This window comes from Myripristis murdjan, chromosome 14 (assembly GCF_902150065.1).
Source record: "Myripristis murdjan chromosome 14, fMyrMur1.1, whole genome shotgun sequence".
In the NCBI taxonomy this organism is placed as follows: domain Eukaryota; kingdom Metazoa; phylum Chordata; class Actinopteri; order Holocentriformes; family Holocentridae; genus Myripristis; species Myripristis murdjan.
In genome coordinates this window covers 15338562-15366197 of record NC_043993.1, presented here as the reverse complement: position 1 = coordinate 15366197, position 27636 = coordinate 15338562, and the positions used below count along the sequence as shown (strand labels likewise).

The 27636-nt window shown below is 40.5% G+C and overlaps 1 protein-coding gene across 1 annotated transcript in view; it reads left to right on the top strand.

Annotated features, from left to right (window-relative positions):
* gbe1a (glucan (1,4-alpha-), branching enzyme 1a) overlaps positions 1–27636 on the top strand; it is a 142739-nt gene that overhangs the window by 49113 nt on the left and 65990 nt on the right. The window contains exons 3-5 of the mRNA XM_030068349.1: positions 84–199; positions 19458–19583; positions 20987–21122. Of these exons, the coding sequence (XP_029924209.1) occupies positions 84–199; positions 19458–19583; positions 20987–21122 (378 nt within the window). The remainder of the gene's footprint in view (positions 1–83; positions 200–19457; positions 19584–20986; positions 21123–27636) is intronic.

Here is a 27636-nt window from a genome sequence, read left to right as displayed (position 1 = left end):
CATTGCTGAGGTCTCTCTCTCTCTCTCTCTCTCTCTCTCTCTCTCTCTCTCTCTCTCTCTCTCTCTCTCTCTCATTTCTCCAGATGGATGGAACACCAAATCTCATCCATATGCTAAGAAGGAGTATGGCAAATGGGAGCTTTACCTTCCCCCTAAAACAGACAAGTCTCCTGCTGTGGAACACGAAACCAAGCTCAAGGTAGTGTACCTTACCATCACAATTTATATGTGGACAATAAAGACATTTTTTTGGTTGTTTGTTTGTTTTACCATGAATTGACAGAACAATGTTTTCCACAGGTTTACAGTTTAAATTTCAATCAGCAGGTTTTTCCCAGGTTCAGGCACTGAAGACTGTCTCATCAGTCCAGGCAAATGAGGCTAGAATTAACTATCTTCCTGGTGCAATATCAGCTGACTACTCCCATTTCATTATCACTGCTATAAGACTAATTGCATATAGGTTACTTCATCAACATACCCATCTAATAGGTACATAGGTACATAGAAACTGTGGTCACTAGTATGTTCATTAACATGGTTTCAGCGCCTGACAGCATCAGATCATTGTTTTGAAAGCTACATTGACGAGAAACCCTGGCTTTAATATTACAGCATGCAATAAGGAATCTACAAGAAAAATTTGCATGGGCAGCAGGCCCAAATATTATGTGAGAATTGCTGCAGAATCAAGCAGTTAAGCCTGCTAGAGGCTTTAGGGAGATGTTGAGCTGGTTGAATGCCCAACTAACCTTGAGGGCAGAATGAAGACTCGACTAATGCCTGCCTAGTCACCCAAAGCATAGATGAGCAGATGCAGCTTAACAGAAACAAATCTAATGTAAAGTAAGATTCAGGCTCTTCGCGCTTGTTGCTGCTGATGAGGTTAAGCTGATGCTAGATGTGTGCCAAAGGCTAACTCCTAAGAGCGGTACCAACGTCCACCCGGCAATCTTGTAGATCCAACAACTGATAAGATTTAATTATGGTGGATCATAGTAGCCAATCAGGTTGCTTCCAGGAAACAGAGGAACACTGGCTGCCATACAGTCTTCACCCTAACAGCACTTATCAGTTTAGGCGGTGTGTCTGTGTTTGTTTGTTTGTTGTTTAATGATGCCCTGCAGTTATCTCCTAGATGATCTTACATACAGATGCACTGATTCCTGGCAGAGGATTATAAATGTATTGTAAACATCTCATTCGGTCTGACAAAGTGAAGTGTAGATTCATTTGTTAGAGGCATCGTATTTTGCATAGATTTATAAGAAAGAGGCAGGCATACAAAGGGATTAATGCACAAGTTTTTTTCACGTTACACTGACAGTGTAAGGAAATATTTTATTATGATATAATGCTGTGAAATAATCCTGTGAACAGAAACTTAATGCTCTACATCACTTTATGCACAGTATCTTGTTTCTGAAATATGATAACAAAAAATGTCTTGCTCAAGTCAAGCGTAAATGTAGGATTACAGATATTTAACAGTTAACAATCCAGACAACAAACATTTTAAAATCTCTTCAACCTCTCTTGAACTACAGAGCTTGCACGTAGCGTTCCGTAAGTAAAATTCCCATTGTTATCTGCAATAGCAAATGTGATAAATGGCCATAAAAATATGAACCACCATCAGCGATGAGGCTGTTATATGATCGTGCCTGCTCCTCTAGATGCTATTATCTACTCTGATTTCAACTTTGTTTTTAAAAGAACGACTTTATCCCTGACGGTAATGTAGAGGTACTACATTATCCGCAAGTCTTTAAACTATTACTATCAATCAGAGAGCTGTTACCATGGTGGTAGGAACGACAATTACTGTGTCTGGCAGTCTATGCAGAGAAGTTTTTCTTTTGCCATTGCTACCATTATTTCAAATTGGATATTTTGTGTTTTTTAGTTATGAGGAGAGGCAGGGGTGAAGGTTTAGGAATTAGTACTTTTTCTTTCCTAAAATATAATACACAGTCTTATACCTTGCCCTTTTGTAACATTTTTTGAATGTCATGACCCATCCCGAAGAGGATTTGCACCAGTCAAGGCCATTCTTGAACATTCTTGAAATACTGATTTGTAGAAAAGTCTATGGGAGAAATGAATGGGAAATTTACTTCCAGAACATGGCCGTCGAAAAAGTGGGCGTTAACGTTCCCGCTCTGTTGAGGGTGGCCTACCTCCATCACTGCCTGCCTCCCTCTCACTGTTGTTCTATCTACCTGCCTCCCCTGACTGTCTGACAGGCAGATGTTTGGGCTGTGAGGTGAGGAGGTGACTCCACTGGGAGTCCTCTCCCCAGTAATTGGCTGTCACACACAGCTTCCCAAAGTTGGCAAATCGGATTTCTTGGCATCTGCGAGCACAGGGGGGTAAGGCCAGGGATAATATGGCAGGGTGAAGGCTTTAACTGCAGGTATAAGTGTGTGTGCTTAACCTCTTACTAGCTCTCTCTGTCCCTCTCTCACTTATCTACCTCCTCGCCTGCCTGTCTTTCTTTCACTCTTACTCTCTTACTTTTCCCTCTCTGATCCTCTGTCTTGCTGTGTATATGCCTTGTTATTGCTCAGTCTCTCTTTTTTCTTCCTGTGGTCACTTCATCCCTAACACTACCAGCTGACACAGCTTTATCTTATCCTCTTTTCATATTTTCCCAGTATTTTACTCACCTTCTTTTTATCTGTTCACATTAGATCCCTGATCTTACACCAGATTAGTATTTCCCATGCTCTCTTATCACTAGAGAGGCATTGGCAACAATAGTTCTGGTCCAAATAGTATTAGCACTGCCAGGCTCTAAAGGAGCAGGGGAGAACAAGACCTCGGGAGGCAGAGAGAAGTGGATATTCGGGCCTTCAGACTGTGGGTTATACCCCCAATCAAGACTAGAGTGTAGAGAAGAATAAGCTGCATGGTGCCATAGAGCTCTATCTATCAGAGGCCCATAACATTGGCTGTACCAGGGTACAGTGTTTACCTCCACACTGGGCTGACTATTGACCTACTTCAGCAGACAGGACAAAAACAGGAGAGCAACACAGAGAGAGAGAGAGAGAGAGAGAGAGAGAGAGAGAGAGAGAGAGAGAGAGAGAGAGAGAATTGGGAAAGAGAGTGAGGAAATACAGAAAAGGAAAGTGGAGAGTATTTTTTTTTTTTTGGTAGTGACTGGAAAATACTTATATCCCCCAAATTCTTATTAAATGATCATAAAATGGCATTTCTTATAGAGATAAATGTGCTAAGGAACTGATATGACGTTTCACAAACACAAAAATATCACAAAAAACATTCAAGGAAAAAAGTTATCTTGAATGTCAAGTTCATTAAGACATGGTCCGATGTAGTGTCCATGGCCTCTACTATAAAGTATCTGTAGTAGTGAGCTATGGCACCGTGTGTCTGGTTTAAGTTGCTATTTGAAAAGGAGAATGGTGTCAGCTGTTCAGCTGCCTAACAGCCTGGGGGAAGAAGCTATTGAACATCATGGTGATATTGGCTTGAATGCTCTTGTGTCACCTTCTCGAGGGTAGAGGGACAAACAGGGGTGAGAAGAGTCCTTCATAATGCAGGTGGCTTGAACGGGGGGAGAGGCACTCCTATGATTTTCTCCACTGTCCTCATTGTTCTCTGCAGGGTCTTGCAGTTGGCTGCTTTCCAGTTCCCATACCAAATGGTGATGCAGGTAGTCAGGACACTTTTAACCCTGGTAGAATGTGGTGAGGATTGGGGATGGTCGCCTTCCTTGCTTTCATTTCCGTAGGAAATACATCCTCTGCTGAGATCTTTTTGCAATCGACAACCATCTCTTTTGTCTTATCGCCATAAAGAGAGAGGTTTTTGTCTTCACAAGAGCTGACTAATTGTTCCATCTCTTTCTGTAAGCCATTTTCTCATTGTTGCTGATCCGCTCCACTACTGTTGTATCATCCACAAACTTGATTATGCGATTTGTGCTGGATTTGGCAAAACAGTCATGTGGCATAAGTGTGAACAGCAGGGGGCTCCACACAACCCTGGGGGGGCCCTGTACTCAGCGTGATGTGGTGGATGAGTTGCTGCCCACACAAACTGTCTGTGATCTTCCTGTCAGAAAATCCAAAATCCTGTTGTGGAGTGTGTTGAAGCCAAGCAGGGAGAGTTTGAGACTGTATTGAAGGCAGAGCTGAAGTCAATGAACAGGAGTCTGGCATAGGTTTTCTTATTTTCCAGGTGGGATAGTGTGGTATGAAGTGCCAAGGATATGGCATCTTCCATGGACCAGTTTGAGCGATATGTGAGCTTGTAGGGGTCTAGAGAGGGCGAAAGGCAGGATTTGATGTAGCTCTGGACCAACCGATCAAAGCACTTCATGATGACAGGGGTCAGTGCAACGGGATGGGAGTCATTGAAGCTGTGTGCGACTGACCTCTTTGGGACAGGGATAATGGTGGTTTTAAAGCAGGTGGGGACTGTGGCCTGATCCAGGGAGCTGTTGAAAATATCTGAAAGGACACCTGCCAACTGGGCTGCACAGTCTTTGAGCACCTGGCCAGGGATGTTGTCAGGCCTGGAGGCTTTTTGCGTGGATTGACTCTGGCAAGGATCTTCCTCACATCAACTTTGCCCAGACAGAGGACCTGCTCTCTAGGAGGAGGGGGGTCTCCTCCTGCCTGGCAAGTTGTTTGTGGCTTCAGAATGAGAATTTATGTTATTCAGCTGGTTGGGAAGGGAGGTGTCACCTTTATCATCAGTGCATTTTGTTGTTTTATAGTCAGTGATGGCCTGTATGCTCTGCCACATGCATCTAGTGTCCTTGGCTTTGCCGAATTGCCAATGGCATAGGCCCATTTCACCTTCCTGATGCCTCGGGAGAGATGTGCCCTAGCAGATGTAAGTGCTTCCCTGTTCCACGGATCTGAAGGTAGCATCCCATGTTTTAAGCAGCCTACGGACATGTTCTGTCATCCATGGCTTCTGACTGGCCTGTGTGATGATGTAATTCCATACAAACTAACCAACACCCATCCATCACCAGCTCAACAAGTCACTTACTGCCTCAAAGTCTATTTGTTTGAAGGAAGTGAAAAGATCGGCGTGAACAGATTAAGTATGTTGTTCATGTGTCCATTCAACATGATCTCAAGGTAATTCTGAAAGAGCAGGTCATGTTGGATTTATGAGATGCCTAAATAGAGAATAACTAGATAGTATATAGTTGTTCTTAGATGGTAGAGCACCATATCAGGAATGTTATTTTTAACAACTACAGTATACCAAATCAAAAGCAGATACAAGCATAGAAACATTCTTGCCCTTAGGTCCGTGGTTGATTGTTGTTACCTTACCCAGAGTAGATGTAAATAAACCTTTCTCTGATCCTAAACCTAATATTGGAAAATATATTCATGAATAAATGGAGAAGTCAAATTTTATTAGTAGTTGTGTCATGGTACATCCATTAGGGCTCAAAGAATCTCAAAGGCAACAACAGGTTACGTTGTGATTGGATTTCATGGAGTTTCCCAGCTCTGTTGTGTTGAATTTTTGCAGAAGAATCTTACACATTGGTGTCCACGCAGGATAAGGGCAAAATCTCTTTACATCTTCACACAGTTGCTGTGTCCAGACTAGTCCTACTATCACTGCAGGGCAGTGGAAATAAGATTTCATGGATAAAGACTAAAGATGGTTAAACATTGTGTGAATGAGGAGGTGTGACATAAAATCGAAAATGGAAGTGTAAGTGCAATACAAAAGGACCCTGCTCTTGACTGGTTGTGTCAGCAAGTGCTAGATGATTATCTTATCTCATCAATCTTATCTTGTTTGTCTTGTGTTGTGAAATTTGCTAAAAACTACTAAAACCTACTGAAAATACTGAAGCAGGTCAGCAGAATGAAGAAGAGTAAGGAACAGACAGGCTCTCCACATAACTGCTGAGTGTATTGTGTTTTCAAAAGTGAGCACCTGGTTTGTTACAACATACAGTGTCAAAGACATGTGCCATTTAACCACTCAAAACTAATAAGTATGATGAAGAAGGAAAGACAGATACAAGGACAAACCTGCATTTTACACACACACACACACACACACACACACACAGATAGATAGATAGCAAACACATAAAAAACGCTTAATCTCTACTATTTCTTTGGTTAGAACAGTTCTTCAGTGTTAATGTGCATGAAAAACTTTCACCGTAAGCCAGAACTAATAGTGGAAACACTTGAGCCTGTGAATGAGTGGGACTGCTCTAATGAGAACAAACTGCCATCTTGGTCATGTTCACAAATGGTGATTGAAAAAAAAAAAAAAAAGAAACAGAATACAGGAATAATTTAGTTTCTTATGTTTTGTTTTGTTGTTATTCTTTCTGTCAAGCTATGAACTCACTTTCTGTGTCCCTTACTTTCCTTTGTCAAAGTTAACACCAGATATTAGACAAGCTTGATGTGTCATCAGGTAGAGCCCATCTGTGACTGTTAACCAAGCCCTGTCTGGTATTTTCTGAAGAATTCCCATGAGCTGAGTCAAGTTTCACATTTCTGGTTTTTATGCGATGCAATTTTGAGATTGATCTTTTTTTTTTTTTTCTTTTTTTTTTTTTTTTTTAACCAATAACAGAGCAGTAGATTTTTTTCTGTGATCAAGCATCAGGTTTTTATATTGCTAGATTTAAGCTTGAAATTTCAACTGGTCTGATAACACCAAAAAGCCAGCAGTGTACGGGCATCCTTTAGCCCAAGGTTATCCTGGCAAAACGAATGCACTCCAGGGGTAGCACAGTGTTAAAGTGTGAGATAATCTGATGCAATCTTTGACCATTGAACTTTGTGCTCTGCCTCAGATGACCAAAATAACCAAATATCTTTTGGTTTCACTCTGCACCAAACATCAGTGGGAGATGGGTGTTGGACTGTCTTAAGTCAGTGTGCAGGGCAAGTTTGCCATTCCCCAGGCGGGAAATGCTCAGAGTTTCCATGAATAAGTAAGAGAAGCAAGCACAGGTAAGACTAGGCAAAGAGATTGGGAGAAAAGGGGGGGTTCAAGAAAATGTCTTTGGATATTTGGTGGGCATGGTGAAAGTGTTTGATTCCATAGTAAATTTTTGGTAAAACTGGGTGTGAGTATGAGCAAGGAATGGATTATGGGTAAGTGAATATAACCACACGTGCACATACACAAACACCAGCACATGCACTAAAACATTTATTAGCTGAATAAATAAAATCAATTCTGTTGTCTGTACACAGACAATAGAATATGTGTGTGTGTGTGTGTGTGTGTGTGTGTGTGTGTGTGTGTGCACGCCCATGTGCTAACATGTAAATTTGTTCACAGTAGAGATTTGACTTAGCATTTCCTTTCCCTGCAATGGCAGCAAACCTTAAAATGAAATGGATTCATAAGTTAATAATTAATAAGTAGTATGTGAAGATTGTAGCATTTGTCAGTCATAGGTGAGCATGAACAGTGCCAGGCTACCTTGACTACATGCAGTAGCTAACATGGAGCTGTCAGTTCACAAACGGTAAGGTTCCAGGGAAGATGTATACACATAAACTATTCTGTTTTTGCTCAGCAGATGTTTTGGGTGTAGGGGGAATTGACTTGGGTGAGCAACACTGATCCCCGAGAGGAAATCAAATTGCATATGCCTTGCTTGCGCTTGAGCTGGTGTGAAGGAAAATACATAGAGAGAGTGAGGTTTCAGTAGTATGCTCTGCTTGAGGCAGTGCTGTCAAGTCTCTAGATCTTAAGACCGAGTCAAGTGACGAGTCCTCAATGTTCAAGTCGAGTCCAAGTCACCAGTTTTGAGTCCAGGTTACATCCAAGTCTAGTCTTCATTACCTGTGCCCAAGCCCAAGTCATCTGTCCATGTCTGAGTTGATTTTCAAACTGGGCTCGGAGCCGCTCCACTACAGTGAAAGAACTGACATACATTTAAAAACGTACAAAATTGAACAGTAATGACAACCAAAGCTATTGACAGCTATGACATTTATAACTGAATGTGCTTCAAAATATATATGGCAAATCTGCCAGACAGAGGAAACAATATAATGTTCCCAATAACTTGTAAGAACCTGGGGAGTTTCCATCGGCATCTTTGTGTGCTGCACACTTTGAGCATGTGGGCGGAAGTTGGACACACTTATGCTTATAATGCAGCATACAGTGTAAAACCATGAGAGGTATGAGCATAATTTCTGCTATACTTCATTTAGGAAGTAAAGTAGACTCTACATCTCTCTATCATAAAGCAAAAAAGAAAAAAAAAAAAAACTGAGTCCTTAACTATAGCTTACAAGTCCATAGGCAGTCAGTGCATGAGTCCGAGTCATCAGTACTCAAGTTTCAGTAAGGTCATGAGTCATGAAAAAAAGGGTCAGAGTCCTAGACTCGACATGTCTGGTTTGAGATGAATGTTCTTGATCGTTGGTCCATCATTTCTGATTGGTAGAGAGAACCAGTCTTATAAACCCCTCTTCTCTCCATGCTTCCCCCCCCTCCTCCTATGATTCCTCTCCCCACCTGTTCATCACATAAAGGTCAGCATGCTCTTCTTCTTCCTGTCTTCCCTGACTGTCTGTCCATATCTCATACATCTGCCCTCTGATGAGATGCCTGCCTTTTCTGCACAAAAGATGAGTCAGAGCATTCCTCTGAGCTTCTACTTGCAGCCCAGTAGTCATTGATGAAAACATAACTACTTCTTGCATCATGAGGTTAAACAAGTGGATAGAGAAATGGGAAACAAAAAAGAGAAAGGGAGAGGAGTTAAAAATGAATTGGAAACTAATGGCTTTGACATCATTTAAATCTTCTGGGAGCGTTGGGGAAAATGTAGAGATTTGAAATGCAGCATAACTCATTTTTGGAAGGAAGTGGCCTGTGGTGAATGGAGAACATACGCAGCTTGCAGATTTTGCACTGCATTCCTGTGAAGTCAAGGATGTGTCTGTAATGGCTTTTGTGAATTTATTGCAGATATCTGCACTTCCAGAGTGTCCGCAACCCTGAAGATTTTACTTCTGAGATTGATTGATTGATTGATTGATTTTATTATGGGTATCATGATTAAAGTATACACTCAATAGATTCAAGATTCAAGATTTTTTTTTTTTTTTTTTTTTTGTCACATGCATGAATGTACAAATACAGCAGCAGTGAAATGCGATGGCAACAACTCCAGCACTGTGCAAGTGAAATAAAAACATAAAATAGAAAGTATATATATACACTCCTATATACAGTCCTATAGACAATATACAATTATGGACATTAATAATAGACTCAACAGTAGACTCAAAGACACATATAGACACAAGAGCTGACTGTGTCAGTTAACACTGGACTATGTAAACCAGTTCATAGTCTTACACATCGCATCCCACATTGAGTCCTACCTGACAATCAAAGGTTAAACTGTGTTTCACAGCCAGTGTCTAAGAATGGACCTAGTCTTATGTCTATCAATAATTTTTACCTAATGTTAAAAGATAATTACATGACATGACATTACATTACATTCGATGAAACTCCCTTTGGAGAAATTAGGGTGTTTCAGCAGAAAATAGTAAAATGACTCATTGAAGAATAGGATATAATTAAGAAAAGAGTGGTCTGGAATGTAGGTTTGAAGGGGCTGGGGAGGTGAGATGAGGAGACTAGGATAGAATGATGGGAAGGACGGAGCAGCATGCATGCATACATTTGCGTACATACAGTAATTCCAGTCTTTTATTCTCTCTTATGTTACACTTTACATGCTGTGTGAAGCTGGTCAGGCTGGAGGAGAGAGGGGCATGATTAAAACCCATGGAAAAGTATTTCTGTGATTGCAATGTAAAAATGTAATTTGTAGTCTTTTGGGCATCTGATAAATTTTTAAAAGGTATAACAAATCAATTAGATCCAATTTTGAAATACATAAATTTATGCTGATTCATACCTGCAGTTGCTCCTTGGGAAATCAGATAAGATCAACCTCAACTGATGAAAAATGAGTGTAAAATGTAATTGACCTCAGTGAAAATAAAGTCACTCAAAAGAAAGTCCAGAGGACTCTGCCATCTATATAAGATCTAAAATCCTGTATTTGGACGTGGCTGGATTGAAAACCACCAGTGGGGGGCTTAGGATTTCTTAAATGGTGTGGCCAAGGGGGGCCAAATGTTGCATGGGGATGGCAAGATGGTGTGCTGTGCACACAGTTGGGTGCATGGGGGGAGGGGGCTCACATCTTTTGATTTTTCTACTAACTTGACACCATCTTTGGAGGACAACTAATAAAGTTTTGAACTATATAAGCTCTAAAATGCTGTTTTCTGAGGAGCAAACTGGGTATTAACTTCTGTAATGCACCTACATAACATCAAGTTGGTAGTGGAAATTCTAATAAAAAAAATTAAAAAAGTGATTATGATAATGTGTACCTAATAATCTCCATCAAGTTCAAAACAAGCCACTCAGAGTGACTGGGCATGGAAAAATTGGCTACTTCTGTCTGTCTTCATGTAAACTGTAACTTACCATTCACTGATTCTTGAGAATTTGGATAAATCATGTCCCACTAAGAAAAATGCTATTTCTGCTGGAAATTTACCACATTTTAATGAATAAAAAGAATCAAGGGCATAATCAGGGGGTCCTTTGCACATTTGTAAGGTTCTTTTATAGGTTTATTTTTAATTTGTATTAATTTAATGATTATATGTTGGCCCATGGCCTACAAAACCAGTTGTCCTCGGATAGGAGATAATCATTTCAACTTGATTAAAACAACAAAAAGTAATAATTTCATTGAATAATGTCTTTACCACATGAACGAGTGCATCATAATATGTATTAAAAACTACAAACGATGGGTTTTGAACAATATTTACTATTATTTTGTGGTTGCTCAAAATGTGTCCCAGATATTCGTCACCACCGTCAGATATTTATTTAAAAAATAATAAGTTTACTATTTAGTCTTAAATCTCTTCATATTTTTGGACACTGCTACTGTCACAACCATAAATTGTCAACACCGTCACTTCTGTATAAAAAATATTAAATTAGATTATGGAATAAATGTATACTTTTTAAGAAGAGGTCTGATGCAGGTAGCAACAGGGCAAAAACAAGCTGGCTAATGTGAACAACTCATGCTTATCATGTGAAAGAGTAAGTTTTTGTCACCACCGTCAGACGTCACCACCGTCAGGTTTTCTGTCTGACGGTGATGACTGAAGTCTGAAAAATGCTTATAACAGTGCTCAGGATTGTTATTTTTTATACCAAATAGTTAAATAAAGTTGTTAAGCAAGAAGCCATTGACTTGAGTGGTATAAATTTTGGAATTGTATGTTTTAATGAGGCGACTGTCACCACCGTCAGATTAGTGTCACCACCGTCAGAGGCAGTTATATTTGTTTTAAATGAATATGCTTACAATATGTTTCTTTGGTGCTGTTGAGTTATTAAAGTAATAGTCTCTTTAATACAAAAATATGTTTTTCAAATAAAAAAAAAAAAAAAACATTACAGTGACGGTGTTGACAAAAACAAAGTAGCCTAATAACTGGAAAAACCTATTTTATGAAAAAAATGCAAAATGAGGAGGTTGCACCAGTACATTGCTGAACAGCCAAGACCTTGGCCTATAATGATATACCTTCAGATTTTGTAATTTAAAATTAAAACCTGTTTTATCCAAATTCCCAAGAATCAGTGCATTATAAGATCCCAAGAAACTTGAATTATGAAATGCTAAGTTTATTAAAATTCCAAACAGAGGGCATTTCCACATTTTCGAATCAATAATTGAGAAGGATTATTAATAAATGGAGAACATTAAAGACAGAAACTTGCCAGAAATGGGCCTACCAGGAAATTTACCCCTAGGTCAAACCATGTAATGCTCAGAGAAATCTCTAAGCCAAGAGGTTCATCCGGGGATATACAGTGCAGACATTGGTTAACATGTTGAAATTGTTAGTTCATGACCAGACACCATTTCTCCTGGAGTAGCCTGCGGAAAGTGCCTTCTGTGTCCCCCTTCATACCCAAGCTTTCTACAGGCAAGAGGCAAGAGTCCATCTAAATGTTTGGCTGAAAAGGAGGAATGAAACAAGACACTGATCCCAGCCACTCAAGCAGATCTACAAATCAATGGCAGTTATGTTCCCAAATAAACAAATAAACAATGTTAATTCCATAATGACGTTACTGGTCAGTTCTTACCATTTACAGACTGCACAGAACATGTTTGTCAGTGTCTATGGTCTTTCTTCATCAGGTACCTGTCAGTCAGTGGGACAAAAACTGGGAAACCTTTTCTGCAAATTTAAAATTTAATGCAAAACAAGAGGTGTTCAGTGACCCTGCCTCCTCTTTGGCAGACATGTAAGCAATGTCAGCGCAGGCACTCCCCTCTGCTCAGCATGAACATCCAGACTCTTGCCAGCTACATGTTCCGCTTCAGTCGCCCAGGAGGTCTGAAAACAGTGTAATCTGCGCTTCATCAGGACACTCATGCTGGATTCTTAGCATCACACAGGTAGATAAGACAAGTGTGTTCCTAAATAACCCTAGCAATAGTTTACTGAGATGCTTCAAGTAAAAAAAGGAAATTATTAATGTTCAGCTGTTTCGTAAAAAAGACACAGGAAAGTATTTTCCAACGGGTTATCCATCTCTCTCTCCTTGGTCCTACAGCCTTAGATTTGTCTCACATTACTATAAGAAGAAGGATGATAGAAGGTTGAAAGGTCCTCTGGCCTTCCAGTTGGCAATCCTCTACTCTAAATTACATGAACATTCTCACTTGCACTATTCAAGGTGTGCTACAGTCATCCCTCAGAATAAATAGTACATTCATTCTTGCTAGAGGTATATTCAAGCTACATTAAGCTATATTACATACATCTTTTACAACTTAAGTGCCCTCCTGCAACGTGAGAGTTAGCAATGTGGGCCTTCTTTGCACTGCACAATTTATAGCCAACCTGTTGTTATTTCCTGGTTTTAACTTCCTAAATTTCTGTATTGGCCCGAGCATAAGTTGCCCCTCTGCCCTCCACTTCATGCCCTGGTCAGTTCAACTGCATTCAAAGATTCTCTGAAATTGCACATTCTGCAGATAAACATATCCAAAATTCAGATCATTTTTTGGGTGCCTCTGTCACTCCAATCAGCACTGTGGCAACAGAAAAAGTTCATTCAAAGCAGCTTTCCTAGCCATAGTTTCAAACTGGAGGTCTGAGACAAAATAATCCAAGTGAACCAGCCAGGACTTTGATAGAGCATCTCTCATTTCCATCACCAAAATACCTTTTTTTTTTTTTTTTTGCCTTTGGCTTCCAACACCCTCAAGTGGTCAGAAAATCGCTTCTATTTGTCAGAAACTATTTTTCAGAGTGTAACCTGTCTTGTTTATCATTCTGCTTTTTCTTTAATATCCTATTGCTGTCAGAAGACGGAGGAAGCCTTACTGTGTCACCGTCTGTCAGTGGAACTGCATGATAACGACATATTGCTTTGACTGAAACACTCCCGGTTGATATGAAAGCCTCTCTTGCTTCTTTAATGTATATTGACTGTGTACATGCAAGGTAATATTTCTCTGCATCTTTTGAACTACAGACAGTATAAGAGAGTCATGTGCCGGTTTGAACAATCAAACTTGTGATATTCCAGTTACAATCCCTCTTCTCTAACCTTTAGGACATGGCTACCTCATTCAGCAGTCATACTGGGAGAAATCCATCATAGATGATTGTTCACAGAGTAGGTGGCTAGCTTGCTGTATTTATATGCCCATGCACCCAACTTTGATTGAACACACCACAAGTTCAGTCCCCTTTCTGAGGGCTTTTGAAGTTTACTCTGGGAATTGTGGGAAAAGTAGAGGCAGGTGAAGCAAGTTTAGGGAAATGTTGATATCCCCCCACAGCCAAAGCCTTACTAGAGAACCCAATCTCAGGTTTTTTTTTCTTTTTCTTTTTTTCTTTTCTTGATTGCTGAAAAAAGTTCTGTTAACTACTTGAATCACATGAATGTGATTGTAATGTTTAAGCTTGCAAAGGTTAATCACATTACCTTTCATTCATGACAATGTCTTCACTACATGTTTGTGGGCAGTTTCACATTATCCCTATTTAACACATCCCAAGTGGAATTGATCGTGATTGGCAATTCTCCCTAAACAACAGCTTTAAGCCCTGCAATCAGCCAAGTGTGCAGCATTTGAATTGATACAGCTTATGCCAACCTCATTTACAATGGCAGGTGCTGTTTCAGATTAGGGTACAGTATTTTTACTCGTTCGCACATGTGGTTCGCACATGTAGATTTATTCATCAGGTCATTCGTAAGATGTATTTCTTGACAAAATCAAACTCGATTGAAAAAAACAACATGAGCTACATTATTCTCATCTTTAGATAGTGTATTATATTACACAGTTTTACAACTTACAACTTACTGGTAGTTTAAAGAAATTCTAAGGGTTTCTATTAATTAATATAAATGATGTTAATAGATGTTTGGCAATCAGGCCACAAATAATGGTCGTATGAAGTTACTTGTGGCTTTGTCTGAGTATACTAATGCAGCCATTTGAGCTGTCTGTAGATTTTGATAAGATCCCAGATCAGCAGTCCTACTCTGACTTAAATTAAATGGATGTGTTGTGTATGCCAGGCAAGTCAGAGGATGATGTATGGTGGTCAGAGTTGAGCTGATGTTGGGGGAGGGTGGGGGTTGGAACGTGGAATACTTTTGACAAGGTGTCTGTTTTGCATTGATACTGATATACATTTACCTATTTATATTGGTCTCAAAATGCAGGGAAAAAAAATGAATGAATTAATTAAGACCACCCAAGAGCACAAAAGGACAGGGGCTCAAACCTCCCTCGGGGTCTGTCTCTGCATGTGCATGGTAGTAATTTTTCGGCATTTTCTGCTTTTTATTTGACAGTCACAGTGGAGATAGACAGGAAAGGCAGGGAGAGAGAGGGGGGATGACATGCAGCATAGGACCTGAGGTCGGATTTGAACCCCGGTCGCTGCGATTGGGACTAAGCCCAAATGTCAAACTGGGCTCCTAGGGGAGCACAACATGGCATTGGGAAAAAAACACCCCAGCACAATAAGCACATATTAAATATTACAACATGACTCGAGACATTGCACATGTGGAAAGAGGAAGGGATTAGGGGAGGGGGAGGTGTCCCAGCACAGACGAGGGGCGTATGCAGCCACTACAGCGCTCCGTACCCACAAACTGCACTGTAACGGGAGGGAGAGCTGGTGGGGGGCCAACGAGGCATTGAGTTCCAAGGGATGTGTGTATGTGTGTCTTGTGTATGTGTGTGCGTAAGTCCAGGATCATCTTCCCTACTCAGTCTCAACATTGTCTCTGCCGTCTGATAAGATGACAGCCCCGGCCATTGCCTGGGAGACTAAAGCTACATTAAGCAATATTACATACATCTTTTACAACTTAAGTACCCTCCTGCAACGTGAGAGTTAGCAATGTGGGCCTTCTTTGCACTGCACAATTTATAGCCAACCTGTTGTTATTTCCTGGTTTTAACTTCCTAAATTTCTGTATTGGCCTGAGCATAAGTTGCCCCTCTGCCCTCCACTTCATGCCCTGGTCACTTCAGCTGCATTCAAAGGTTCTCTGCAATTGCACATGGTAGTAATTTTTTGCATAATCATGGGAAAATTTCGGGATCTTGGGATGAGAGAGCACTCCTGATGTTTGGAGACTGATGGATAGAACGATACAGGGAAGGACAGCTATACTGATGCGTAGGTGTATAAAGAGGTTGATGGATGAAGTGTTGACCTTTGTGAATGTCAGTAACTATAAGTGTGTAGATCCAGCTCTGTTCTCAGCCCTACATAATGGAGACATTGGCTTTTCTAGATGTCTGGAAAGTGTTGATAAAGATCAAGATAGAGAGGAATTAGAGTGGTGCTGTTTCTGTTACTGACAATCATATGGTCATCCAAAGTGCACCACTATGTACATTATCCCTGAATGCTAATGCTCACTGCTTTTCTACAGCTGTTTCTGAGCAAGCTTCCCTTTTTCTTTTTTTCTTTATTTCCTCTCTCTAGCTTATATACTATAGTTTTCAGTGACACACATTTTATTCTACAACACCAAATTAATATAAAATGATTCATTGTATTGTTATTTCACATTTTGTTGCCTGTGTGGAGGACTGACTGTGATGATAATCAACAGTGTCTGTGCTGAAAAGGGGCTACTAAAGCAGATGCCGTAGTTGTTGGCACTTCAGCAGACAGAGAAGCAAGTCACACCTCTTCTAAGACTAGTGTCACATTTGTCAGTAGCAGGGGTGTAGCGGAATGCTATTGACTAATTTTAGAATGAGCTAGCATTTGAGATGATTAAGCTGTAACCAGATATATCCATATAAACCATGTAAATCTGCCTAATAGGCTGCAGCACACTCTGCATTTCACGACAACACAGAAAGAAATAAACATGTTGAGCATGCATTACCATGTCCAGGCTATCCCTCTGTGTCACAGTGCTGTATAGACATACAGACATCCATCCAGAAGGATCTTGGTCTGACTCAATCGCATCACACCTTTTTCTTTTTTTTTCCCCACAGGTTTTTATATGGCACAGTCATGCTGCGATAATCCTCTTCTACTTCATCCCAAAGGTGCTCTGTTGCATTGTGATCTTGGCACTATGCAGGTCATTTGAGTAAATTTAAGTTTCTGTCATGTTTCTGGATCCATCTGGAGATAGTGTTCCATTATACTGCTAAATGTATCCATTTCACAAAAGGAAGACTGTTGCCATAAAGGGATGCACCTCGTCAGTAACAATGTTAAAATTCACTGTGGCATGCAGATAGTGCACGGTCGGTACATTGGTTTCCTAAGGTGTGCCAAAATACATTCCCCAAACCATTAAACCATAAGTAGCAGCCTGTACCATTGACACAAAACAGGATGGACCTTGCCATCCGCATGATGTAACAGAAACTGAGATCTGTCAGGTTAGGTGATGAGCTTCCACACTTGAAATATGCAGTTTTGATGGTCGAGTAGTTGCAAAACCCAGCAGCCAAAAGATTGAAGAAGTTGATTAATTAGCCAGAGAGGTTGTATAGAGGTTGTTGAGTCCATAACTGCTGACTATAACATTCACAGCAAACTTTAGAAAAAATGTTATACCAATTCTCCAGGAAGGAGGCCATGTCTGGGATCTTGGAACTAGCACATCTGGCACCAGAAATCATGCCAAGTTCAAAGCGTAAAGCTTTTTCCACTAATAAATAGCTACTTTATTTATTCGCAGTCTATGGGGACTGTCTCTAACAACCATGATAATGCATGGTATTGTGTAACCTGACTCCACCACCAAGATTAAAGCAGGTAGGATGATGATGATGAGGGATGTATTTCAATTCTCACTGCCAGAGGTGGAGACAAATCAGACATCTTGGAAATTATAACCTTATGCACCCTCACCACTTCACCCTGTCATGTTTCAAAATTTATTTTTATGTGACTTGCTGTCTGGAGGAGCAATTTGGGAAAACAAAAATGAGATGTACCTACTAGGGAATATGTTGAATGTCTATTGAGGGCTATTGCATTTGAAGCACCTAGTCAGCTATTATTTTACTTCACTGCAGTTTGCTCTGTCATAGGACCAGTTACATAATCTAGCACAGCTGCTTTAAAAAAGCGGCTCTGTGTAGCTAGAGCCATTTTAGGACTGCATACTTGTGTGCTTCCCCTCATACCGTACAACACTGGTCAGCATCAGGTTTGGAAAAAGAGAGCACACATCCAGTATTTACTTATGTATTGTTTACAGGAAGAAAATAAACTAAAACGAAATAAAACCTCAATTCCTTAACTTAAAGTAACTGCCAAACTGGGTGAGGGACTTGCTTTGATACACAAATGTATTTCTGAAACAATTACATGTAATTATATAGGATTAGAAAATAGACCAAATAATTTAAGTGGGTGAGGCTAAGAGAGAAGATAATTTAAGTGGGTGATAATTCAAATTCTGGATTTTTCAGACATATTGTAAAATACTTCAAAAGTTGTTGTTGATAATTTCAGCAATTAAACTTCCAAATTGGCCTGAGAAAAGCTCTCTGGTCTTACTGTTTCTCAGCCTGCTATCTTTGCCCATCTGCTCTGCCACTGGCCCATATTAGCCATGCTGTTTTGGCCAATGAGATTTGAAGCCAGCCCAGCCAGGGCAGAGTGGAAATGGTGACAACTACTTTACATTATAAAGTGAACAGAAAAAAAAGCTGGTTTTGCCATCATGGAAGCTTTGAGTTGGAAATGATGAATCAGTCTCATGCTGTTTGTACCATTTGTCCACAATTTTCAAGTAAGACAAAGGAAGCAGGCTCATTTTAAACATAATAACAACTGCTGCAGACACACACTTGATGCTCACATTAACAGCTGGCACCACTTTGCACATAAATCAGCAAAAGAAGTAGATGACAGGTCAGGTCCAATGAATGTATTAGCAAATTGGATGAATGGGGACTTGTGAGCTTTATACATTTCCCATTTGGTTATAGTTTTGTTTTTATCTCTACCAGAGCTGGACAGAGTCATATTCTCACCCCATTCTGTCTGTATCCTGTATGTCATCAAGATACTTAGTTTTGAATGAATTTGGATTTGAAAAAATATGGCAAAGGCCCTGCCCAGTTTGGTATGTGCGTCACTGCAATCGTCCTCGCTGTTGTTACGATGAAGACTTGGTTTGTCATCTGTGAAGCGCTGGAGGTTTTCATTCCTGCTGATGCCTCACTATTGGCAGAGCCTGACAGGTGGTGCATCGCGGTGGGTCAGCTACGCCATTCATGGCATGCTTGGGGTCGGGGCTCTTGAAGCATTGCAGGCAGGGGTCAGTGGCGGTGACGACACCAGGGCATCTCAGGCGGTGCTTAAGAGGTGCTTAGATGATGTCATCCTGTGCAATGCTGTCATCTTTTAAATGGCCACAGCTCATAGGGTTAAGTAGGATCATCTTGTTAACCAGAGTAAGTGCATGTAATTTTTTTTCAGTGCGCTTGGATGAGCACGTGAGCGGTTAAGCCAACAAGCCGATAACAGACCATGGGAGATATTTATTAACTTTTGGTTGAAATCCAGCATGGGACTGGCATAACCTGAGACCATGTTGTTAAGTGATGACTTTTTTTCTTGCCTGCTGGTGTGGTTTGATCTACTTCCCAGATATTAAACACTACATACCTTAGATAACATACTTTAGTTATCAAACATTGTGATGTTTTGCTATATTTGTCTTAACACCCCTGTTGCGCAATTTGTAAGATGTACTAAATCTCTTTCATTGACTATTGTATTTGATATTTTTGTATAAGCACTCCAGTAAAGATGTGTTTCTGCCTCTACCCTCCTTGTGTTTACCCCTTTCAGCTCGTGGTTGTGACCGCACAGGGGGAAGAGCTGTTTAGGATTTCTCCGTGGGCCAAATATGTTAACAAGAGACTGGACTCCAACACCTACGACTGGGTACACTGGGATCCTCTCCAGCCATTCCTGGTATCTATCCACTGTGTTTGTATGGTATGCATATAAGTGCATGGGCCTCAGGACTCTGACAGGCGCTTTGTCTCTATGTTTCCCTCGCCAAATCTGTCTCTCAAGAATTTTCTTTCTTTGCTGGACGATAATATTTTTCTGAAGAGATCCTTAGGGTGGCTGCCACCCACTCTCACTCTTTTTCTCTGTCTTCCTTTCTTTCTCTATCCGACTGTCTCTTTTACACACACACACACACGCACACACACACACACGCTTCCTTGCTCTCTTTTGTCACTAAATGTGTGGGCAGAGACAGACATGAGTCACCTAATCAACTTAAACCGTCTCTGACAGCCATGAAAACATGATGACACCAGCAGCTTACTGATGTTTGTGTTTTTCTTCAAGGAAAATCTAGTTAACAGTGATGACGGAAAATGTTCCAAAATTCTTGATAGTGCTGATTGTAGGGATGATGATGATGATGATGATTATGATGATGATGATGATGATGATGATGATATATTGAGTATCGTTAGAATTTTCTAAATTTGCTTCTTTGCTCGCTAGTTCGCATCAGTTCCAGGTGTGTAGTGAAATTCTGTCAGTATTTTTTATGCAGAGTTGCAGTGGCTGGATCTGACTACTTTAAGGTAAACTTCAATGTACAGTTGCAGTTGACTGTTTGAAAACTCACAATGATGCAAGACTGAACAATATAAAACAGACCCAGAAGCCGAATCTAGTTCCCAGATAATATTTAAGTCATGGTTAGGGTACGCTGCAATTTTTGCTGAAGGTGTGTCGATAAACTCTGTGATTGATCCTTTCTTTCAAGCTTTCCTTGTGGCATGTATGAGTATAGTTAACCACGCATTATGTTCCTGCTTAATTCAGCCTCTCCTACTCAGTTTCTCCTCTGTTTCTTCTCTGTTGCTCCAACCTTACCTTTTATTCCCTCAAACTCCTCTGTTTTTATCCTCCAGCAAACCTCACTTTCTCCCTTGCCCCTCACTCTCTCCAGAATCTAACCCTACTTTATCCCTCCTTTATTCTCATTGTCTTCTAGCTATATATCTTTTTTCACTGTTTTCTCCCCAGCCTTACTGATTATGCTGTCAGAATGATGTAAAATTGCTTGCGGTTTGCAACCCAATGTCTTACGGGGACTGATAAAGACAAACAAACCTAACCAAATACACTTGTACCATTTTTCCGGGGTTCCCTATCCAGCTTGTTCAGCTTAGCAGGCCTGTGATGGTTTATTGAAGCTAACCTTTTCCATCTCTGCCCTCCTGTTCCAGTCTCTCTCCCCAAACTTTGGCTCATGAGTTCTGAATGTTTAATAGTCTTTCCCAGTCTGTCCTCAATGAATCTTGAAATTTGTCTTCTCCTCTCCCCACCTCCGGCTTTCTCAACAGCATGAGCACGCTCATCCAAAGCGTCCTCGCTCCCTGAAAATCTATGAGGCCCACGTCGGTATAGCCTCTCCTGAGGCAAAGATTGCCACCTACGAGAACTTCACCACCGATGTCTTACCTCGCATTAAGGACCTGGGTGAGTAGTTGTGTTTGCACTGGGGGTGGGGGAAAAGCTTACATTATTCTCATGACATTTCTACTCTACTGGATAGTGTAGTGAAGAGTGACAGGCAAGGTACAACTCAAACTTCATAAGTACTCTATAAGTAGTATACAGTTGTGTTGTGAAGCATTCACAGTATATACTAGCTCACTGAGCATCAACTCAGGTCAAGTAAAACTTTTTATACAGCACATTTTATACTCAGTATCACAGTGTGCTTAATTAAGCATAAGGAACAACAAAACAGTACAAATAAAGAATGATGATAAAGATAAAATGAAATAACAGTATGAAAAGGATCAAAACAATTATAACCATGAAACAGACATAGAGATATAACAACTCACACATGCACACGCACACAGATACACACACACACACACACACACACACACACACACACACAAACAGCAGCAAGGAGGCCATATATAAAATCAATCATGGCAACAGAAAAGAGAAAAGTTTTCAAACTGGTTGAAACCTAATTTAGGGCATGGGGCATTTCTCAGGTCTGAAAGCTGCACTAAGCGATTTTTGACCACTCGCGGGAGTTGAGAGCTCAAACGCTGTTTGTAAACAAGCAAAGTCAGTCTTGCTTCCGGGTTGATGGTGAAAAAAATGTGTTTTGGGATGGAAATGAGGGATGCATTCCACTCTCTTATGGCTCTTTTGGACTACTTGGATTATTTTGTCTCTGACCTCCAATTCGAAAATGTGCTGAAGCTGCAGACTTTCTGCTACAAGTTAAGCTGCTTCGAATTAACTTTTTCCGTTGCCACAGTGCTGATGGCAGTGACAGAGGCACTCGCGCAATTGATCTGAAATTTAGAAGACCTTACATACAGAATGTGCGGTATGCTTTGAATGAGGCTGAAGCAGTGAGGGGGTAAAGCAGATGGAGGAGCAGGAAGAGCTTATTCTCAAGCCGATGCAGAAAGTTAGAAAGCTCTAAACAGGAAATAACAACAGGCTGGTTGTAAATTGTATGGTGGGAAGAAGACCCACATTGATGACTCTCGCATTACAAGGGATCATTTTGCTGTAAAAAAAAAAAAAAAAAAATGCATGTAATATTCCTTAGTGCTGTTTTAAAGACTCTGAGTAATGAGTATTTCTGTATTTATATAGTAGCAGTAGGCAGGTTGAGGCAGTGCGTGTTGCACTGCCAAAGTCAGCCAAAGTCAGCAACATCCCAGCCAGTTTTCATTAGAGGATAGTCTGCACAGACCTTCAGGTCCATGTGCTCTCATTCTTATCCCCAACTAGCTCAGAATAAAATCAGGCTTCTCTGTAGAAATTGTCCAGTTTGATGTCTATCAGGTAATACATGTATATACACAGTGACAAAAGATGTGCTATCATCCTAACAGTTTCATTTTTATGTATTTATTTATTTATTTTCTGGTTGGCAATAGATATTCTAACTTTGTTCTTTAATTAAATTTTTCTTGTAAGCTGATACCCAAAGGGAAACTGCATCTTGCCAAAACAATCCTAGTGAGAGCTGTGCAAGCAACTACTGCACTTTACTAAATTTGCTGACACCATCCTCATGTCTCTGCAGGGCGTAGGGATTCAGAAGGATGGAAACATATAAAGACACTTGCATGGCCCCTTGTGCTCTGAGGTGTTTAAATCAGTTTGAGGCCATTGGTTTCAAATTTAGAACCAAAAGATTCATAATATTTAAACAGGAGATAATAAAGTCAATGCTTTTCTCTTTAACTGAATTACATTTTTTCAGTGTTGATAACTTTATATGTGGATGGAAGCCATTATAGTTTAATTCAGGTAACTTGTAGTATAGTCTTCACGGGAGTTCCACAGTGCGCACAAAAAATGGGCATATTGAAATGTCAGTGACAGTAACAAAGTGATATGTAATCTTGTATTTTAAATTTGAATATAGCTGCAGGTTATGAGTCAGTTTTTGTACTTTGTACTTTTTAGTGAATGCTTTAAGGATTCACTTAACAGTAGAATGTAACTCTATTTAATCTGTTTAGTTTTGTTCAAAACTATGTTTTTAACCACTCCTGTCATTCAGTTGACAGTTGTGATGCTTCTACCTGAGATAAATATGCTGTATTTTTGACTGTTAGGCCAGTCTTGAATTCATGATTTGATGTGGGCATGTATGAGTGAGTTCTTGGGGTTCAAATATCATTAAATTTGAGTTGGGTATTAGGCTGTGTACGGGTGAAGGCCAGGCAGATACTCGTGAGTATTAACATTAGAGGCAAGGGCCAAGGTAAGGGCGTATGTAAATGAATTAAAACACATCATACAGCTCACACCATGCAAAATCCATCAAAATAACAATTGACAGAAATCTCTCTCTCTCTCTCTCTCTCTCTCTCTCTCTCTCTCTCTCTCTCTCTCTCTCTCTCTCCCTCTCTCTCTCTCTTCCGTTTCTCCTGCTGTCTTTCTCTAGTCTTACCCACACTAACACATACCATGGCCAGCTTGGTGCCAGGAAGGGGAGTGCTGGGTGTTCAGCACAGTGGATGCAGAGAGTGCAGGGTATGAGCAGTGGTGTACAACTGGACTGGCCTAGAGGAAGAAGTCTGTGATGTTCCTTTCAAGCCTTGTAGACCAAATCAAAGAGATTTGGGACATTGGGATGGCACAGAGACTCAGGAGACTCCTCCTGAAACTTTCCATCCTGCTGAAGTGTTCTTTAGCAAGACACTAAATCCCTACCTACCAGCTCCCAGGGTGATGTTTCATAAGATACCACTTTGTGCTCTGACCTCCCTGTTGAAACAGAAGAGGATAAGTTTCCCTGTGAGGTCAACAAAGTATTGCATTGTTTTCATGTGGTCAGCTTGTGGGCACCAATGGATGGATGAGGCGAGGATAGGCTGAGATTAAAAAAGGACCTGAACTTTTTTCTATACAGGCCCACCGAAAACAGCACATGGACACTTCATAGCCCCTGGCACAGTTGACAAGAAACTATGATACTGTATTGACCAAGGTACTGCAGTCCTGCAGCCATAAAACACACAAATTCATGTTTTATAAGCAATTTTGAAACTGTTAAAGCTGTATTAAGAGTATCGCAGAGGCTGTATAGCTTAACTGGAACACTCACTGAGAGATAGAGGCTATACTCCTGAGGTGATTTAATTACATTTTTGGTTCATACAGTATTATCCCTCTTGATACATCAAATGACACAGTGTCTGTAAATCTGCACTAGATAACTGCAGTGAGAAAAGGGGCAACCTGAATAAATTTGCCAGCCAAAGCCTGGTTCGCCCCACTGTCTCTCTCTTATTGAGTCCCTTCTCACCTACAGGTTTTTATTCTTTATTTGTCTGTGGAACGTCTTCAGCTCTCTGTCCATCATCATCTCAGTTGGAGACCATATTCTGCCCATCTTGCACAGGCCTTCCACCCCACCTTTTGATTCTAACTGGCAGTACACTGTTGGACTTTTTGCATGTAGGTGATATTACTACCAACATTTTTTTTTTTTACATTTAGAGGCATCATTCTCCTGTGACTTCAACTTCTTTTTTTCCAGCTGCCTTTTTCTTTACCCTTTTTGCTTTTCTTCATATTGTATGGACACTAACTGAAGCACACTATTTTGTACCACTTTCTTGCCTATCCTTCCTTTTTAGTGGTTTGGATGTTCAACCAACAAATGGTTACATTGCACCTTTTCCCACCAGAACACAATGTGAGCCAGCGAAAAGTCAGGCAGTACAAAAAAATAAATAGCAGTGAGTAGTGTCAATAAAAATACCCATGCTTGCAGTGAGTACCAATAAATCTTGTGAGCAACACTGTTTTTGGTTTAAAAAAAGAAAAAAAAAGTCACATTTACTTTCAGTTAGATGTTGCAGGTGTACCACACCCCCAAAGTGCTGCTATTGGTTGGAAACAGGATTTAACTGCCGTGTTATTCCTGCTAGGGAGAGTAGAGATAGAAGTAAGGAGACTAGTCTTTTAAAAAGATGTGTCCAAAGTGTCTGAAGTCAAAAATAAATAAACCTGGACTCTGCAAGATTACAGGTTCCTGTTTCGGGTATTTGGGACATTGTTGGGTCCTGTCAGGACATGTCCCGTGACAACAGACCATATTCACATCAAGCAAGTAGCTGCGAGACACTTCCTGGAAGAAGGCATGTCTTGCCAGCCCCTTTATGCCACACAAAACATTCACTGCTTAAGTGCTTGAACACACTTTTGTTACACTTATTTCTCTTATGTTACATTGCAGGCTTGATTACATCCAGTGTGTTTTACTTCCAGGCTTTAGCTAGTGGTCCTAAAAAGAAGTGTGTCCAAGATGTTCACTGATAATTAATAAGAATAATTGATCATAAATTTGCACCTTATCTGTTGTGTCATGTAACATATTCCCTGATGTCCCACCTAGGTTGTCACTATCCATTGTTTTCTCAGTTTCTGGTCAATTGGAACACAATGAAGTGATAACATTTTGATCCTCCACGTTTGTAAGAGCTGCAGTCTGGAGCACAGCAGTACATTATCCTTTTTATCACAGCATTTGAATTTCCCACCCTGAGTGTAACATCAGTGGAAAATGGCCGCCATGTAAATATGGTCTATATGCCATCAGGCAATCGCTCGGTCGCTTCTGGTGTGGGTTTGGTGATGTCCTCTGCTGTCAGCTGTCAGTGTAACACTATCTGATAAGAACCCCGACTCTGTCTGTTTGGTGAAATGGGCCAGGCTGACAGCCGCTGGGCTGCCTGGAACTAGTAGCTGTTTTTGACTTCTCCAGGCATTCCAGATGGACAGTCTGGCCCTGGATGGAGCACAGGAGGAGATTTAGAAAAAAATTTTGAGAGTTGAAGATCACTTGGGGTGGAAGATTCTCAGTCATTTGCAGACATCATGGCAAGAATAGGATTGCCAAACGAGCCATGAGCTGCTGCAGAAGAGATGGGAAATGACAAAGGCTTGGGCAAGCAGCTGGGTCGACCTGAATCAAGTCCCTGGTGAGGTTATCCGGAGGGCACAAAACCAATTGTCTGGAAAGAGAGGAGTGAGTGGAATAATCAGTGAGGTTACACAAGTTTGTCGGAGAGTGGAGAAGGATTGTGGTTAGTAGGGAATAAGTGCTTCAGATGTCATCAGCCTTCTTCTCAAACTAGCTGACAAAATACTCAGTAGAAAAAGAGGAGGGAGTGAAGGTGGAGAATAGTTTCCTGAAGGTAAAAGCATATGATTGGACTTTAAGTGCTAGAGAGAGTTCACCGTAGCAAGGCTCAAGCATGACCATCTTTAGTGCTCTATTCTCAAGCACTTCAAAGGATCTTAAAGTTCCTGCAGCATGGCTGGCTATTCTGCATCTCCAAGTGTTTACACTGTACAAATTGTCTCAATGTAAATCCATCTAACATGGACATGAATTGAGTGCTAAGGAAAAGATGAAGGAAACTGTAAAGTGGAACTGAGAAAGCACGTCTTCCCAGTGTACCCAGCATCTGAGATTTTAGATGGAGGTAAGGAAAGAGAGATTTTTTTCTTTCATGTCATGTTCTCCTTGATACCTCACACACTAGCATTTAGTGGATTGTGCAGTCATGGACAATTGTGATGATAGCACTTTTGCTTTGTGTGTGTGTGTGTGTGTGTGTGTGTGTGTGTGTGTGTGTGTGTGTGTGTGTGTGTGTGTGTGTGTGTGTGTGTGTGTGTACATGTGCATGCACTCCAACAGGCCGACTTTTCAAAGAGTTTTTCAAAGTGCTTTACAGATACACCATCAGTTAAATAAAAGAAATGGAATTGAATTTTAAAAGTGAACAAAAAAAAAAAAAAAAAAAAAAAATCCAACAAAAAGAACCAGGAAAGAACATTAAGACAGTTAAGACAGCTACTCAAAAGGAACTCCATCAAAGTGATTTTTTTAATAGTCTGAGTGTGACAGAGTCCTGATTTTTGGTTTTGCTTTGCAAATTTCCAAGGCATTTTTTTTTTTTTTTTTTTTTTTTAGACTCAAGGCCATAACACCCCTAATAATTGTTTTGCAATAGCCAGAACAGACCTGGCCAAGGCTGCATCTGACTCCCATTGGTTTCAGCAGTCTGTGATGTTGGTATGACCATGCTTTGTAAATGATCAACAAAATCTTAAAGGTGTACTGTGCAAAATTGCCATGTTCCATTAGGGTGATGACCCTTTAGACTTGACAGGAAAGCATGGAATAACCATGTAATTTGATGGTTGAGTCTACACCATCATAGATGATTCTGATAAATTACTGCTTATCCATGTTGATTCTTAACATTCTCAATTAAATAAACCTTCAGCAGTTTTGCATAGTGCACCCTCTTTAAAGGTAGAATGAATGGGATTTGTTGTTTGCGGTTTGTAAACACAACATTCAAAGTTGGCCCCTCCTCCCTGGCTAACCCGTAGCAGCGAGTGTTGGCTGTCCGGCACCTACCTGTCCAACAGAAAACAGGCCAACAGCACATCGGTCTTCATCCTCATCCTCTCCCTC